At 36.7% G+C, this 17,537-nt stretch overlaps 1 protein-coding gene across 2 annotated transcripts; it reads left to right on the top strand.

Annotated features, from left to right (window-relative positions):
- The first annotated feature begins 72 nt into the window (after positions 1–72).
- tmprss7 (transmembrane serine protease 7) lies at positions 73–13,830 on the top strand. 2 transcript variants are annotated; one of them, XM_067377942.1, is made up of 18 exons: positions 73–148; positions 2,146–2,343; positions 3,644–3,774; positions 3,861–3,928; positions 4,104–4,297; positions 4,521–4,556; positions 5,729–5,957; positions 6,059–6,183; positions 6,260–6,372; positions 6,472–6,578; positions 8,344–8,480; positions 8,649–8,756; positions 9,463–9,570; positions 9,651–9,767; positions 12,137–12,335; positions 12,450–12,718; positions 13,239–13,375; positions 13,532–13,830. In XM_067377942.1, the coding sequence occupies exons 1-18, from the start codon at positions 73–75 to the stop codon at positions 13,703–13,705; spliced, it is 2,526 nt and encodes an 841-aa protein (XP_067234043.1). In that variant the 3' UTR covers positions 13,706–13,830. The 2 variants fall into 2 exon arrangements, with proteins under 2 accessions (XP_067234043.1, XP_067234044.1); XM_067377943.1 differs by having other exon boundaries at positions 91–144; positions 2,142–2,343.
- The last annotated feature ends 3,707 nt before the right edge of the window (positions 13,831–17,537 follow it).

Raw genomic sequence — 17,537 nt, 5'->3', positions numbered from 1 at the left:
GGGGAAAACAAGTTATAACAATGCAGGGTCCTTGCATTTGAGATTACCGGTCCAAATGAATGACTGTATACTATGGAAACAGCGCGAGAGGAAGGCGGGCAGGGGAGCGAGGATGATGCGGCGGCCCGGGAAGACGCCACTAGTGTGAGTAATTCGTGAAATATCACTGCTGTAAACAGTTCCCGACAAAATAACAATGGTTTATTAGTTATTGTAGTCTATAGTCACTTAGTCATTTGAGTTGTTATTACCGTAAAAAAAAAAAAAAAACAATGTAAAATATTATGGGAGATCTTTCAAAAAAGAAGTTTGTTTTTATTTTGTTTTTTGATTACACATTTATTTTTTATGACATTGGTGGTACCCAAGTTAAATAGTTTTACTGTAATAACAGTAACTGGTGTAACGAAGTTAAACTGAAATCACCATGGTAATTTCTGTGAGTTAAAAATCATTTTGACCTCTGTTGAGGCGGCTATGAAGTAGTAAGCTTCGAAAAAATGAATTTTTGTTTAACGATTTGGATAAAATCCATGTATGAAAGTTGGTTTATCTGAATATCATAATGATATACAGAACATAGATCGCAGTTTATTTGTTTTAACCTGCCTCGATGCATTGAAAAGTGTATAATGTTCTCACCTAACTATGCGAAAGATGGGGACCGTCTACAAAGTTGGTTCTAACTAAAAACGTTCAATGACTCATCTGGCATTGAAAGTGTACACAAACAATTTTAAAAATGTGGATTAAGATGCGTCAAATACAAATCTATGTGTAAATATTTCCACTTTGCTCTTTTTAATTAATTGTGACAGAACCATCGTACGTTTTTTCTACCTTTATCGTTTGTACTTTGTAGATGGTCCCTATGGTATTTTTGTATTTCAAATACATTTTGAGGCATTTCAAAATGAAATTTAATTATAATTCGCGGTTGTCTTTGGGAAATATTTAAGCTTTATTTTTCTAGGAAAGACCATGTTATCTCGTTGTAAATGAAATACAGCGAAAGAGATGGGATGACATAATGTAAATAATGCATGACTGGACAACCACAATGAAAGCGAGACTCACTGTGATGGTCGCAAAACAAATGACTCTAACTTACCTTTCAGAAATATTTATATATGTCTAGTAAAATTTGCTTACAGAAAGTACAGTAATATCATGGTACAGTGATGCATTTTGTAATACCACACTACTTTGGTATCTATCTATCTATTGAAAAAGTTCTTCAGAAAATATCATGGTGATACAATGATGTTCACAAACCCATGGTGTTTGTAAGCAAAATGTCTAAAAAAGCACTATGTCCAGTCCAATAAACCATGACAGTATTATACTTTTTTGTAAGTTAATATTACATGTAATTTTGTGCCTAAATCTGAGTATGGAATAATTGTTTAATTGAATTAGGGGGAAAATGTTCACTTTGACATTCATTATTGTATCCATGGCTGTAACCAAATATTCATGATTGGGGTTGACCACTGGGTGACCTCATGTCTAGGGTGATTCCAGCCCTGACCTTGTCTTTGAACTGACAATAGTGTAGACATAAAATCTAGATTCATACATTTTATACTCAAGATAACCCTTAAATGCATCTGTCAGGTTGATGGACAATAGATAGAGATTGCAGTAATTGGTTGTAATAATTTATTATGGGGGAAATGACTGAGGCATTTGCCCATTAAGTCATTGTGAACTCAGAGTGAGGTGGATTTTGTAACCCAGTTGGATCTCTCTCTGAATTACTGAGTGGCTTTACCATGTAACTCTAACCGCTCATTGCAATAATATCTGTTTGTGATAAGACCACGACACACACCGTAAATCCAAAGCCACTGATTTCCCACTCATTTGAGCCAATTAAATGAGTACCTGTCTTCTACAAGAAATGTAAAAGACATAAACAACTGGAGTACCGAAATGACTTCAGCACTTTGGTGGCAGAACATTTATGATATCTTGTGACTCTAGCATTGTGCAATAAAATTATCAGAAAGTTATTATAGTACTCATGCAAATCTCTATAATCCAGGTCATCACACTTTTGATTCTAACAGCGATGACCTTTTTTGTGAGTGTGTGTTTATTGCATCAGGTCAGAATGTGATACATACCTGTGGTTTCAGGTAGCTGACGTGTCCGTGGAAGTGGCTACGGTGGACGCAACTCTTAATAAACTATGCAGAAGATACAACAGACGCAGAAGAAGACCGAAAAAGCCGAAAAAGACAATCCCAATATTGAATCTACAGAATCTGGCCATCCTCATCACAGTGGTGGTGTTTGTCACTGTGGTGATAATGTGGTCTCTTCTGTGGGTTTTTATATGTAAGCCAAAACACAAACACACTTTTATATATATATGTATATACAGTGGCATGAAAAAGTTTGTGAACCCCTTGCAGAATCTGTGAAAATGAGAATTATTTTAATAAAATAAGAGGGATAATAAAAAATGCATGTTATTTTTTGTTTAGTACTGTCCTGAGTAAGATATTTTACATAAAAGATGTTTGCATTTAGTTCACAAGACAAAACAATAGCTGAATTTATTAAAATTACCCCATTCATAAGTATGTGAACCATTGATTCTCAATACTGTGTGTGGTTACCTGATGATCCACGACTGTTTTTATATTTTGTGATGGTTGTTCATGAGTCTCTTGTTTGTCCTGAGCAGTTAAACTGAGCTCTGTTCTTCAGAAAAATTCTCCAGCTCCTGCAGATTCGTCAGTTTTCAAGCATTTTTGCATATTTGAACCCTTTCCAGCAGTGACTGAATGATTTTGAGATTCATCTTTTCACACTGAGGACAATTGAGGGACTCAAACTCAACTATTAAAAAAGGTTCAAACGTTCACTGATGCTCCAGAAGGAAACATGATGCATTAAGAGCCATTCAAATATCAAGGTAAATTGTACTTAATTTTTCTGCCGGGAAACATGCAAGTATCTTCTGTTGTTTCCGAAGGGCAGTACTAAATGAAAAACAATGATATTTAAAAAAAAATAAGAAACATTGTGACATCTTCATCCTGTTCAAAAGTTTTCACCCCCCGACTCTTAATGCATCGTGTTTCCTTCTGGAGCATCAGTGAACGTTTGAACCTTTTTTAATAGTTGAGTATGAGTCCCTCAATTGTCCTCAGTGTGAAAAGATGAATCTCAAAATCATTCAGTCACTGCTGGAAAGGGTTCAAATATGCAAAAATGCTTGAAAACTGACGAATCTGCAGGAGCTGGAGAATTTTTCTGAAGAACAGAGCTCAGTGTACCTGCTCAGGACAAACAAGAGACTCATGAACAACCATCACAAAACATAAAAACAGTCGTGGATCATCAGGTAACCACACACAGTATTGAGAATCAATGGTTCACATACTTATGAATGGGGTTATTTTAATAAATTCAGCTTTTGTTTTGTCTTGTGAACTAAATGCAAACATCTTTTATGTAAAATATCTTACTCAGTACAGTACTAAACAAAAAATAACATGCAATTTTTATTATCCCTCTTATTTTATTAAAATAATTCTCATTTTCACAGATTCTGCAAGGGGTTCACAAACTTTTTCATGCCACTGTATATATGGCTACTGAACTGAAGTGCACATTATGTGTTTTGTAGTCCGGAGAGAGAGCAACAGTGGTGTTTATTTTGCTGGTATGTTCCGTGTTGCCAACGTGGAGTTTATACCAGAGTACCGGCACGCTGACTCGAGTGAGTTTGTATCCATGGCTACCCGCGTACAGCATGTGGTGAGTGACACAGCATACATGTGTCATTAGAATAAAAGGCCTTCAAAAGCCAGTCACCCTCACTTTAATATTTCTCTTCCAATAAGATAACCAGCGTATACCGAACGTCATCAGTATCCAGACTCTACAAACAAACCGTCATCTCTGATCTGAGGTACAGCCGCTCCAGTATCACTCTGCTAGGTGGAGTTTATAATGTTAATAAATGATCCATTGAAATCTGAACTACTTATTTGGGCTGTTTTGATATTTTTATTTCATTAAATATTACTTCATTGGGTCATTTGAGAAGTCATAATGGTTGCTAGTTTTGTCTCTCACCCCTTCAGTAATAATAATCAAGGTGGTGTACTGGTGCATTTCTGGATGATCTTCGTGGTGCCGCACCTGAAGACTCCATCAGTGTGTGAGGAGTGTGTGAGTGCCATCCTTAGGGACTCTGTGCTTATGAGTATGAAGAACAGGTCTTCAGTGGGCTTCCTGGAGGGCCTTCCTGTGGACATCGACTCCATTCTTGTCAATGGTAATCTCAGCCACTGTTAACCCATTCTTCATTTTGGCAAGGTGCATAAATGACATAAATTTAAAAGATAAAAAGGTTGCTGCTCATGAGTCCTTCTGGCTACCTACTTAGTGGTTATTTTACATAATGTTAAATGTTGTGCACATTTCTTGTTTTTTGTGAATAATTTCAGCTTCAGAAGTATTATAATGGTGAATTTATATATATATTTTTGTCTTCCCAGTTGCTTTACGCTCAGATTACACATCAACAGCTATGGGTGAGTCAGTCAAGTCAGGTATTTACATATATGACCAGGGTTGTGTGCAATTCAGAACTGAATTGAGCAGCCTTTTAAATATCAATTTAATTTCAGAAATTAACTTGAAATTTAAATTTATGGTAGAAAATTTGAATTTAAAATCTTTAATTCAAAAGTTTGGGGTTGAACAAAAAATGTATTATCACCAAGGCTGTATTTCAAAAATACAGTAAAAACAGAAATATTGTGATTATTGTAAATTATAATATTCAATATGCTGATTTGGTGCTCAAGAAACATTTCTTCTTATTATCATCATGTTGAAGTTATGCTGCTTAATATGTTGTGGAAACCATGATACATTTTTTCAGGATTCTTTTATGAATAGAAAGATTAAAAATAGCATTTATATGACATAGAAATCTTTTGTAACTTTACTGTCACTTTTTATCAATTTAAAGGGATAGTTCACCCAAAAATGAAAATTTTGACATCATTTACTCCCCCTCAAGTTGTTCCAAACCTGTATAAATTTACTTGTTACTGCTGAACACAAAGGAAGATATTTGGAAGAATGTTTGTAACCAAGCAGATCTCACCCCGCATTGACTACCATAGTATTTATTTTTCCTACTATGCTAGTAAAAGGGGGCGAGAACTGCTTGGTTACAAACATTTTCCTTTGTGTATAAGTAAATTAGAGCATGAAGGAAATGACATTTAATTAATAAAACATAAAGAAATATGTGTACACTGTTTAGGACACATTAAAGAGACAGTTCACTCAAAAATGAAAATTCTGAATAATCTTTGGAGGAGTCAATGAGATTATTCATGAGATTATTCAGAATTTTCATTTTTGGGTGAACTGTCCCTTTAATGTGTCCTTGACAGCATACACATTTATGTTTTATTAATTAAATGTCATTTCCTTCATGCTCTAATTTACTCCAATCTTTAAAATGGAGCCATGGATGTCAATATTTATTTTTATAAAATGATTTGAAAAATGTTCTTAATTGATTTAGTTATTACATTAAATATTTAAAACTGAATTAAAACGTTTAGAGAAATATAAGTAGAGAATCTTCTACATTTCAGGAAATAAATGTTTTATTAATATTATACTATAACATGCTGCTGTAATTCTGTGTTTGACAGCTTCTGTAATCATCTCTCTGTGTGTATAGGCTCTCAGTGTGTGGATAAGCTGTACGCAGGTGTTCCTGATGTGAGTGTTCCCCTCAATGTGTTCTCGTCATGGGGAAGCTTGAGCTGCTACATCAAACTGACAAGTGTTCCAGGCTCTGTCATCCGACTCACTGTGAAGAGCTTTCGCATTGACCCTAGTGACTGCATCTATGATTCCCTCACCGTGTATGACTCTCTGCTTCCCATGAGAGGCATGATTCTCAACAGGTTTGTGTCAGAAGGGGGTGGAAGGTTCTTGATTGGGTTGGTGAAATGAAGCAAAAAATAATCTGAGATGATCAGTTTAATTTTCATGCATTCTCTTCAAGGTTTTGTGAATCAGTGTCAACCCCGATCTCACTGGTCTCCACCTCCAATGTCATGCTGCTCTCATTTAGACTCACACAAGGCAGAAAGATCTTCCAAGGATTCTTCCAGGCTCTCATGGAGGAGCGTGAGTTCTTTGACTAAAGTATCTGTATGTTTGTGTCTGGTTGTGATGCTGAGCCCCTTATGTCTTCCCCATATAGAATGTATGAATATAATAGCGTTACCTGCTGGCCCAGGTGATGCTGGAGTGATAACCAGTCCATTCTACCCCAGTCTGTTGCCCCGTCAGTGCTCCTGCACCTGGATATTTCAGGTACTGCACCCAATCAAAACCTTTTTTTAATTTGTAGAAATATTATCCACAGTATTTGCATGACAAAGGGATGTTTTTTGTTGGCTGTTGATGTTTCAGATGGCCAGCGGTCCCCTGGGTGTAGCTCTCAGGTTCCAGAACTACACGCTAAAACTAAAAGACTCGCAATACTGTGAACACGGCTGGTGGAAAGTCAATGAGATTATGTAAGTGCTATGTCAAGGGTAAATTTCATCTTTTTTTTTTTGTAAAAAAAAAAAAAAAAAAAACTAAAATGTGTACTTATGCAATTAATTTCTTATAGGAATAGTTAGAAGTCATTATTTACTCATCAATTGCTATGAAACAGAAGTTGCAACAGTCTATTGTGACGTATATCCAAGTGAAATGGCTTCTTGAACAAGAACAAATGTAGGGTGGGGCTTGATTTTGTTGATCAGGAAACGATTGGATGGTTGTGGTTTGCTATTGCTGTGATGTCATATGAGTGACAGGTTGTCCCACCCTCACCCCAATAAACACGTCATCAGAAAATAGAAGAGATGCACTGCAAAAGGTAGGGAATTATTTTGATTAAAGGTGCCCTATAGCTTTATTAAAAAGATGTAATATAAGTCTAAGGTGTCCCCTGAATGTGTCTGTGAAGTTTCAACTCAAACTACCCCATAGATTTTTTTTAATTAATTTTTTTAACTGCCTATTTTGGGGCATCATTATAAATGAGCCGATTCAGGGCTACTGGCCCTTTAATTCTCGTGCTCCACGCCCACGGAGCTCGCGCTTGCCTTGAACAGTGCATAAACACAGTTTACACAGCTAATATAACCCTCAAATGGATCTTTACAAAGTGTTCGTCATGCATGCGTTGGATTATGTGAGTATTGTATACTGTTATATTGTTTACATTGATTCTGAATGAGTTTGAGGCTGTGCTCCGTGGCTAACGGCTAATGCTACACTGATGGAGAGATTTATAAAGAATGAAGTTGTGTTTATGAATTATACAGACTGCAAGTGTTTAAAAATGAAAATGGTGACGGTTCTCTTGTCTCCGTGAATACAGTAATAAACGATGGTAACTTTAACCACATTTAACAGTACATTAGCAACATGCTAACGAAACATTTAGAAAGACAATTTACAAATATCACAAGAAATATCATGTAATCATGGATCATGTCAGTTATTATCGCTCCATCTGCCATTTTTCGCTATTGTCCTTGCTTGCTTACCTAGTCTGATGATTCGGCTATGCACAGATCCAGACGTTAAGTGGCTGCCCTTGTCTAATGCCTTTCATAATGTTGGGAACATGAGCTGGCATATGCAAATATTGGGGGCGTACACCTCGACTGTTACGTAACAGTCGGTGTTATGTTGAGATTCGCCTGTTCTTCGGAGGTCTTTTAAACAAATGAGATTTATATAAGAAGGAGGAAACAATGGAGTTTGAGACTCACTGTATGTCATTTCCATGTACTGAACTCTTGTTATTTGACTATGCCAAGATAAATTTTTCATTCGAGGGCACCTTTAAAGATTCGAACATGGGAACATGATTGGGCATGTGAATAAAAAAATAAAGATGTGCATGGATACATCATTCTTGATAATAAACACTGCAATATTCCGTAAAAAAATAAGAATTGTCCATTTTGATTTCATGGTGACTATAAATATTTTGACACTGACCAAACACCAAAAAATGGTCCATACAACACAATTTTGTTCCACATAAGAATGAATATATGAGGCATTTAAATAGCGTTTTACTATGTACTGCTGTACACCCACGGCCGTTTACAATCATATTAGAGGTTTGTAAAAACATGACGATGAGTAAATAATGACAGAATATTCATTTTAGCTGAACTATTCCTTCAGTGTTGATAGTACGAGATATTTATCAGGTTATAGTCTGATATTCAACGTTTGTCAATTGGTATAGAAATAACTGTGATTGATTTACAGATATTGTGGAAATTACATCGACCACTCAACCGTCTTCCGTATTCCAGTGCAAAACCCTGAAGTGGTTTTCCGCTGTAGCTCACGAAATGCTGACCAACCCTTCAGTGCCACTTACAGCAGCTACAACACCAATCAGCGTAAGAACAATGCTGCTGAAACAAAGGAAATGGAGAACAATTTCAAATAGTCCTTTTTCTTAAGTAGTACATACTGACCTACGAGCAAAGGAATAATATTTATAATTATATTCCAGTAAAATGACTCATGACACCAAATGGTCTTACTCTGGTCTTTGTTTCTCCAAGCATGCCCAGAGGGTCACTTCCTGTGCTCTACAGGCCTGTGTGTGGAGAAGTTCAAGCGCTGTGATGGACTGGATGACTGTCAGGATGAAAGCGATGAGATTTTTTGTTGTATGTTAACCAAAAAATCATGTAATTCAAGTAGTTCTACAATAGTAAAACTAGTAACAAACTAGTATTTCATGTTTGATATACTATAGCCGCTTTTCCACCATTGGATCAAACCATTCTCGATGCTTACCCATTCCATTCCGTGCCAATCCAGCCCAGTCGGTATGGGTATGGGTTCATTTTCCACTATGTGGCTGATAACGGAATGCTCTTTGGAATGTAATACAAATGTGTCAGTCATTTCCTTGCTAACACAAGAGTTTAGAGATGGTTTGAGATGTAAATAGCGACCGTTTTATGGAGCATGAACAGATATTTCTTTTAATTTTATTATTAATTTGTGTTTACGTCACTCAAATAGCTAAAGAGAAACTGGTATCCAGGAAGAGAGGTGCTGCAATAATGCACTGTAAAATATGTGAAAAATAATGTGATTTATGAGCATTCAAACATGAAATCATATTCTAGTAGACCCCAAAAACAAATCAAGACTTTGAAAAAGAGCATAATCAACATTATCTTCATTAAAATGCTAACATATTTTTGAGTTAATTTGTATTACAACAGAAGTATCAGAGGTACATATCAGCTTAGATAGTCATCTTAAATGCAAGAGAGAAAGGTAAAAAGCTTGAGAACTACTGGTTTACAACAATATCAAAATAGTATTCATGTGAATATTCACTATTTTATATCTATCCGACAGCTAAACCTCCTAAAATCTGTGGAGGTTCATCCCCTTTGCACCCATTATACATTTGTAATGGAGAGATGGACTGTTCCAGTGGTAAAGATGAGACCAACTGTACTCAGGGTAATATGAAAACTATTTGAAAATTCAAGCTTTGATATGTGTCAATTTTACATACAGTTTTTAATGTGTTGGCTATGCAGAGACTAGCTGTTCTGGAGTCAGTTACCACTGTGGCAATGGAGCCTGCATTCTTAAGAAAAATGCAAAGTGCGATGGCTTACCCGACTGCCTCGACCGCAGTGACGAGGAGGACTGTGGTGAGTTTTACTGTGGTAACATCCAAAAGCACTCATTAGGTTGGTTTGTAGACATTCAAAGAGACAACAGATTTGTCCTAGTCTAAATACCATTTATGTCTGTTTTAGGGTTTTTTTAGTCGTTTATTCTTGGATTGAACTATTACTAATAAAATCTCATATGAGCCAAACAATTAACAATATGGTAGCTTCAAATCCATACGAGGTATTTCAGTCACAGAATTAAAAAATAATATCATGGTTTTCTTCGCTCTCATTTCTCAGTTCTTCGCTTGTGATTTTTTTTTCTTTTTTTTTTCAGTTTTTGGTTCAATGTTCAATTTTAAGATTCACATATTATTTTTTATTTCTGTGACTGAAATACATTTAAAGGGTTAGTTCACCCAAAAATGAAAATTCTGTCATTTATTACTCACCCTCATGCCGTTTCACACCCGTAAGACCTTCATTAATCTTCACAACACAAATTAAGATATTTTAGATGAAATCCAATGGCTCCGTGAGGCCTCCATAGGGAGCAATGTCACTTCCTCTGTCAAGATCCTTAAAGGTACTAAAAACATTTTTAAATCAGTTCATGTGAGTACAGTGGCTCAATATTAATATTATAAAGCGACGAGAATACTTTTTGGTGCGGCAAAAAACAAAATAACAACTTATATAGTGATGACCGATTTCAAAACACTTCTTCAGAAAGCATCGGAGCATAAATGAATCAGTGTATCGGATCATGAATCGGATCGTGGGTCAAACCGCCGAACTGCAGATTTGACACACAGATTCACAATGCTCCGATGCTTTCTGAAGCATTGTTTTGAAATCTAACTAAAATATCTTAATTTGTGTTCCGAAGATTAACGAAGGTCTTACGGGTGTGAAACGACATGAGGGTGAGTAATAAATGACAGAATTTTCATTTTTGGGTGAACTAACCCTTTAACATAAGATTGATGATATATATCAAGGCATGTTCCACATCCTTCAAAGAGACCTTTAAAGTTCATTTAAGATCAGGGTGTTTTACATATGACCAGCTAGCTACTCAACCTAAAATAGCCTCCGTGTTTCCATGATGATATTGCTGCTATTATTATGATCTATTGACCTTTTTATAATGGTTGTTTGGTAATTGGTGTGTGTTTGTGTTGGAGTTGAATCAGAAGGAGATTACATGAGACAAGCTAAGCTTTGTTCATGGTTCATTCTCTTTCTAAACGCTCATTGATTTTATTGGATTTGGCTCATTAAATCCACCTGTCATGACTGAACAGTTTATGCACATAAAGTTTGGAATAATTCAGATAATTTAATGTTTTTGAAAGAAGTCTCTTATGCTCACCAAGGCTGAATTTATTTAAAAATACAATAAAAACTGTAACATTGTGAAATATTATTACAATTTAAAATACTCTTTTCTGTTTTATTATATTTTAAAATGTAATTTATTCCTATGATGGCAAAGCTGAAGTTTTAGCATCATAGAGTACCTCAGGGATGACGTGTTTTTGTTGGCCAACCTGGAAGTTAGCAGCACACAGGTTCCCTCGATCGAAATCCTATGCATTTTTCCCATAGACTTTTGGAAACTCGAAAAAATAAGCTCTGTGTTTAACAAAGGGTTATGACACTTACACGTTTTGTCTATCAAGATAATCTTTACAAGTTAACACAACATTTATAGATTTTGAAGCCTAAATAAAGTCGTCAGATATAAAAAGCTAACAGTAGGCTATAAACGGACTACAGCACACCATGGTCGCAGATCAACATCGTCACCACCAAGCTTCCTCAAACTTTATTTAAAAAACAACTTTATTTAAAACATGCTCGCTGATTATGATCTGCGCTGTGTATGAATATACTTATCCACTTTTTCATGAGAAATGCTGTCCAAATGTGATGACGCCACCAAAAAAAGTCCTTGTTAGCAACCGCCGTTTTTAAGACACAATAAAGATTTTAAAAATCACAAGCGGGTTATAACTGGTGTGTTTTATGACATAGATCAAAACGTGAAAATATTTAGAGGCTTTGTTAACACAGACCTTATTTCAGGCGATTTAGCAAAAACCCATAGACTTTTGGGTGATGGAACCAGAAGTCCTAAAATGCTAACCGGGTTTTGCCTACAAAAATGCGTCATCCCTGAGGTACTCTGTTACTCCAGTCTTCAGTGTCACATGATCATGATATTCTGATTTGCTGCTCTATTATTATTACACTGAAAAATCATAATTATTCCAAACTTTTGACCTGTATCAATGCACACATTTTTACACCCATACATAGCATGTCAGTCATTTTGGATGTCTGTACACTAACGCCCTTTTTATCTGCTTGTGTCTGATATGTTTCCATATGAATTGTAGCCTGTGGCAATCCCACCCCTTTAAAGCGCGTATTTGATAGCGCCTCCCCACAACAGCGTATTGTGGGTGGGATCAATGCGGTAGAGGGAGAGTGGCCATGGCAGGTCAGCATGCATTTTTCTGGTCAGCTGTATTGCGGAGCATCGGTCCTTTCTGATGAATGGCTCATTTCTGCAGCGCACTGTTTCAGCAAAGAGAGGTGAGGAACCTTGGGTGGACCTACAGTATAAATGGTTGAATATCAAATTTTATGTTAGCAGGTAAGTAAACCATGACCTTTCTTAATGCAGATTGAGCAAGTGTGATCTTTCAGGTTGGCAGATCCACGTATGTGGATGGCTCATCTGGGCATGCTAAACCAGGGAAGTGCCAAGCATGTGGCCGAGATCCGTCGAATTGTGGTGCATGAATACTACAATGCAAGAAATTTCGACTATGACATCGCCCTGCTGCAGTTGAAGAAGGCCTGGCCCAGCAGCCTGGAACAATATATCCAGCCCATCTGCCTGCCGGCCCCTTCTCAGACCTTCACTGAGGGGTACCGCTGCTGGGTCACCGGTTGGGGATACCGTTCTGAACAGGGTAAAGAGCTCAAAAAACAATGACACATGTACACTACTGTTCAAAAGTTGATTGAAATTATTGTTTTGTTTTTTATTAATGTTTCTTATGCTCACCAATGCTGCATTTATGTGATTGAAAATACACTAAAAACAGTAATATTTTGAAATATTATTAACATTACCATCTACTTTAATATATTTTAAAATGTCTTTTATTTCTGTGTTGGCAAAACTGAATTTACACTTCTTCAGTGGCACATGATCCCTCAGAAATTATTCTAATATGCAAGAAACATTTCTTATTATCAGTAATATCTTTGATGAACAGAAAAGAACAGTAGTTATTTGAGACAGAAATCTTTTGTAACAATATTACTGTCTCTTTTGGTTTGTCCTTGCTGAATAAAAGTATTCAGTCTTACAGACCCCAAACTTTTAAACAGGAGTGTAACTAGAAAAAAAAGAGTCAGTTTTTCTGGTTTAAATGTTTATAGGTCTATATGGCAATGAAATTGCACATTTTTCCTCTGTTTATACAGATAAGGTGCTACCCACAGTATTGCAGAAGGCAGAAGTTAGCATTCTAAGCCAGAGTGAATGCAAGAGAAGCTACGGCCCTGTGTCACCCCGCATGCTGTGTGCTGGCGTGCCCTCAGGAGAACAAGATGCCTGCCGGGTGAGGGGAGATAACAGGCGCTGGACTTGGTCCTGCTTTATGAACCAAACATAAGCTTAGTATCTCATTTCAGAGCATTATTAAAGGACTAACCTTTCTCATTGTTTAAAGTGAGCTGTCTCTTTGGATTTTTACATAACCAGTGTTTGATTGCAGGGGGATTCGGGTGGCCCTCTGTCCTGTCAAGCACGCACAGGCAGCCGCTGGTTTCTGACGGGCATTGTGAGTTGGGGTTCTGGCTGTGGAAGACCCAATCTTCCTGGAGTTTACACCAGAGTGGCCAAGTTCATAGATTGGATTCAAAGACATATTCAAAATGAACTCTTATGAAATGCACAGCCAAGTAAATCCACCTTATTATTCAATCTGAAACTTAATTCACTCAAAACAAGCCATTTTTCACCTAAACAACAAATAAATGTGTTATTTAATGGTCTGTCAATCATGTAGCACCATTATAATACATTTGTCTTGAACAATAAAGTTCTTGTTGGTGTTTTTAAGTTAACATTTATACTATATACACTATACACACACACACATTTTATATTAAATGTAATATAATAGTATGTAATATACACTGCGTTCCAAATTATTATGCAAGTGACATATCAGTAAGATTTCAGTACAATAAACATTCAGATTTTAGTTTTTCTAAGAAAATTATGTCTTTTTAGATAACTGGTATCTTTTTAGATAGCCTTTATCTGACCGAGATCTGCTGTGCTCTAAATCACTCACAAATCGTATGATAATTTGATAATCTCCATTCAGTTTTCACACAATATTAGTTGTTTTCATGCCTTTTGCACAACTTTGCACCATTTCATGCTTTTCTTCTTCAGATCTTTCTTCCTCCCCATATTGCATGAGAACTATGACTTGTTTAATAATGTGGAACAACCTCTAAGTAGGGTTTCCATAGATCTGGCAAATTATTTTGTCTGAGATTGATACCAGTTATCTAAAAAGACATGGATAAATAAACAAACAAACAAACATTTTCTTAGAAAAACTAAAATCTGAATGTTTATTGTACTGAAATCTTACTGATATGTCACTTGCATAATAATTTGGAACGCAGTGTAATAGAGACAATTGGTGCCAATGGTTCTACGATCTACTTAGGCTTAGTTACGATGCTTTTGAGAAACGCACTCCTGGATGTTTCACCATTGCACACACACTTTTACACTAAGGTATATGCAAATTGGTATAGCTCATTGGCGCCATTTTCCGATTCAAAAAATGTATTCCGAGTATTATAATAAAAAATGGCCTTAATAGATTTTAGTATCAATAGTAATACATAGTGAGAATGAATAAACATTTAATATGGATTTTTTTTGTTGGTTTCTGAACTTTTAATTAAAAAACATTGCTCGGAGGACTCAGGCACAAAGAGCTGGATATGAGAGAGTTTAAAAAAGAGGAAGATTATAGGCCTATTTGTAGCTAAATATGTTAATAATGATGATTAATGACTTTTAATAATAGTCTATGTGAAATAATGCTTTAAAGGTGCCCTCGAATTAAAAACTGAATTTATCTTGGCATAGTTAAATAACAAGAGTTCAGTACATGGAAATGACATACAGTGAGTCTCAAACTCCATTGTTTCCTCCTTCTTATATATATCTCATTTGTTTAAAAGACCTCCGAAGAACAGGCGAATCTCAACATAACACTGACTGTTACGTAACAGTCGGGATCATTAATATGTACGCCCCCAATATTTGCATATGCCAGCCCATGTTGCCAACATTATGGAAAGCATTACACAAGGGCAGCCAGTATTAACGTCTGGAGCTGCATAGCTGAATCATCAGACTTGGTAAGCAAGCAAGAACAATAGCGAAAAATGGCAGATGGAGCGATAATAACTGACATGATCCATGATATCATGATATTTTTAGTGATATTTGTAAATTGTCTTTCTAAATGTTTCGTTAGCATGTTGCTAATGTACTGTTAAATGTGGTTAAAGTTACCACTGTTTCTTACTGTATTCATGGAGACAAGAGCCGTCGCTATTTTCAATTTTAAACACTTGCAGTCTGTATAATTCATAAACACAACTTCATTCTTTATAAATCTCTCCAACAGTGTAGCATTAGCCGTTAGCCACGGAGCACAGCCTCAAAATAATTCAGAATCAAATGTAAATAATATAACAGTATACAATACTCACATAATATGACGCATGCATGACGAACACTTTGTAAAGATCCATTTGAGGGTTATTTTAGCTGTGTAAACTTTGTTTATGCACTGTTTAAAGCAAGCATGAGCTCCAGGGGCGGAGAGCATGAGAATTAAAGGGGCCGCGCAGCATAAATCGGCTCATATTTAATGATGCCCCAAAATTGGCAGTTAAAAAAAATTATAAAAAAAAAATCTATGGGGTATTTTGAGCTGAAACTTCACAGACACATTTATGGGACACCTTAGACTTATATTACATCTTGTAAAAAAACATTCGATGGCACCTTTAATATTGCTTGTGCAGTGTTTGTTTTGTTGCTAGGAAATCAGTATTTTATGTCCATTTGTCCAGATTTAATTTATTTAGGCCTATTTTGACAAATAGCCAATATAATCAGCAGGTAATTATCGCTGATTGCCATTTTATGAATAATTAAGCACAGTAAATTATTTTAACACAGTTACAGCGTTGTCATAGGCCTAACACTGAGGGGGCTTTCATGACAACAGCGTTTTGGGGGACTGAAAGAGCAAACTTTTGAAAACATGTTTCAAAGTGCACGTTTTTGAAAACAATACCGTTATTGTGTCTGTAATTCACGAATTTGTGAAAACAGTGACATCATGCGCATGCGTGTTCAGGCGCATAGTTTTTCTTTACAAAGTGACATCGCCAACTACTGGCCTGGCAGCATGCATAATACTGCATAATACTGAAAACCTAGGTAGCTGACATCTTGCCTCGCTGCCCTATCAGGCAATGACTTGTAAGGCATTATTTGTGGATGACGGCACCTCACGAAACTTATTTCAGACCGACTTCTGAGGCAATGTAACAGTTTAATGATCTACCGCAAAATAGCGCGAGCTTTGGTGAGAACTAAACAAATATTTAATTACTACAGTAGTAACTTCTCGCTAGAAATGACATCAAAAGTGGAAAATGTTGGTCAAAAACATACATTTACACACAAACTGATCAGCAAACGCAACTTTTGGATGGCATCTTTATTTTTCTAGCTCAACTGTCATAAAAGGGAAGCACGGAATTGTGGGATATCAAAGGCAGCGAAGGACACTATGCTGCCTTCAAAAATTGATCAGATGAAGGTATCTCAGGAAACAGAAAGTGAACCTAACATTGGATTTGGATGTGCCTTGATGTCTTTCCACCTTGGAATGTGTCCTCCGAAGGCAGCATTTTCCAGTTTTCGGACGCAGCCAGCGTTTTTAATCATTCCGCATATCCGTGATTCAAGGGGGATCGTTTTCGTTTTGACAACGTTCTGTATGCAAAGGGGAAACTTTTCCGTTTTACATCGTTGTAAATGTATGAGATTTTAAAATAAAAAAAAACTCATATCCACATCAAGGATGACAACACATACAGTAAATACTCTCATAAGAAAAAAATACTCCCAGTGTAGAATGGTTGAGTGATAAATACAGTGTGCAGCACACGGGGATATATTAAGTCTACTTTGTTCCCAGGCTGCACGCCTCGCTGGCTCGTAACGTGAGACACGGGGGAAACAACAGGGAAATATTTCATCCACACCGACTCTTTTTAAACAAATATTTTAGCTATGAGCTGATGTTTTTCATCCCCAGCAGACAGACCGCTGTAATGGTGCATTCTTCTTCGCGATTAATTTAATGACTCTCTAATCATGTAACATCAGACTGCCTATTGTGGCCCATGGCACACGCACACCACGGGAGAAGTTTGCCCACAATTTCTGTCGCACGGATGGCTGTGTGGATTGTACCTGCTCATAGTGCTCCCTTTGTGCCGCGGTGCATGCTGGGTGCCGCGCAGCACCTGTTCACGGAGAGACACGGAGAGTGATTGCTCGCAGCGCCAGACCCGCTCAGGTCGGGTTTCTCCGGGATCTCACTACGTCTCCGGGCTGATTTCTCTGCCCGAGGTATTGTTCTGTATCGCTGCATCGGAGCC

The sequence above is a fragment of the Chanodichthys erythropterus genome, chromosome 23 (genome assembly GCF_024489055.1).
Source record: "Chanodichthys erythropterus isolate Z2021 chromosome 23, ASM2448905v1, whole genome shotgun sequence".
Lineage (NCBI taxonomy): Eukaryota > Metazoa > Chordata > Actinopteri > Cypriniformes > Xenocyprididae > Chanodichthys > Chanodichthys erythropterus.
Note: the sequence above shows the minus strand (reverse complement) of the source record. Positions and strands in the feature narration are given on the sequence as shown.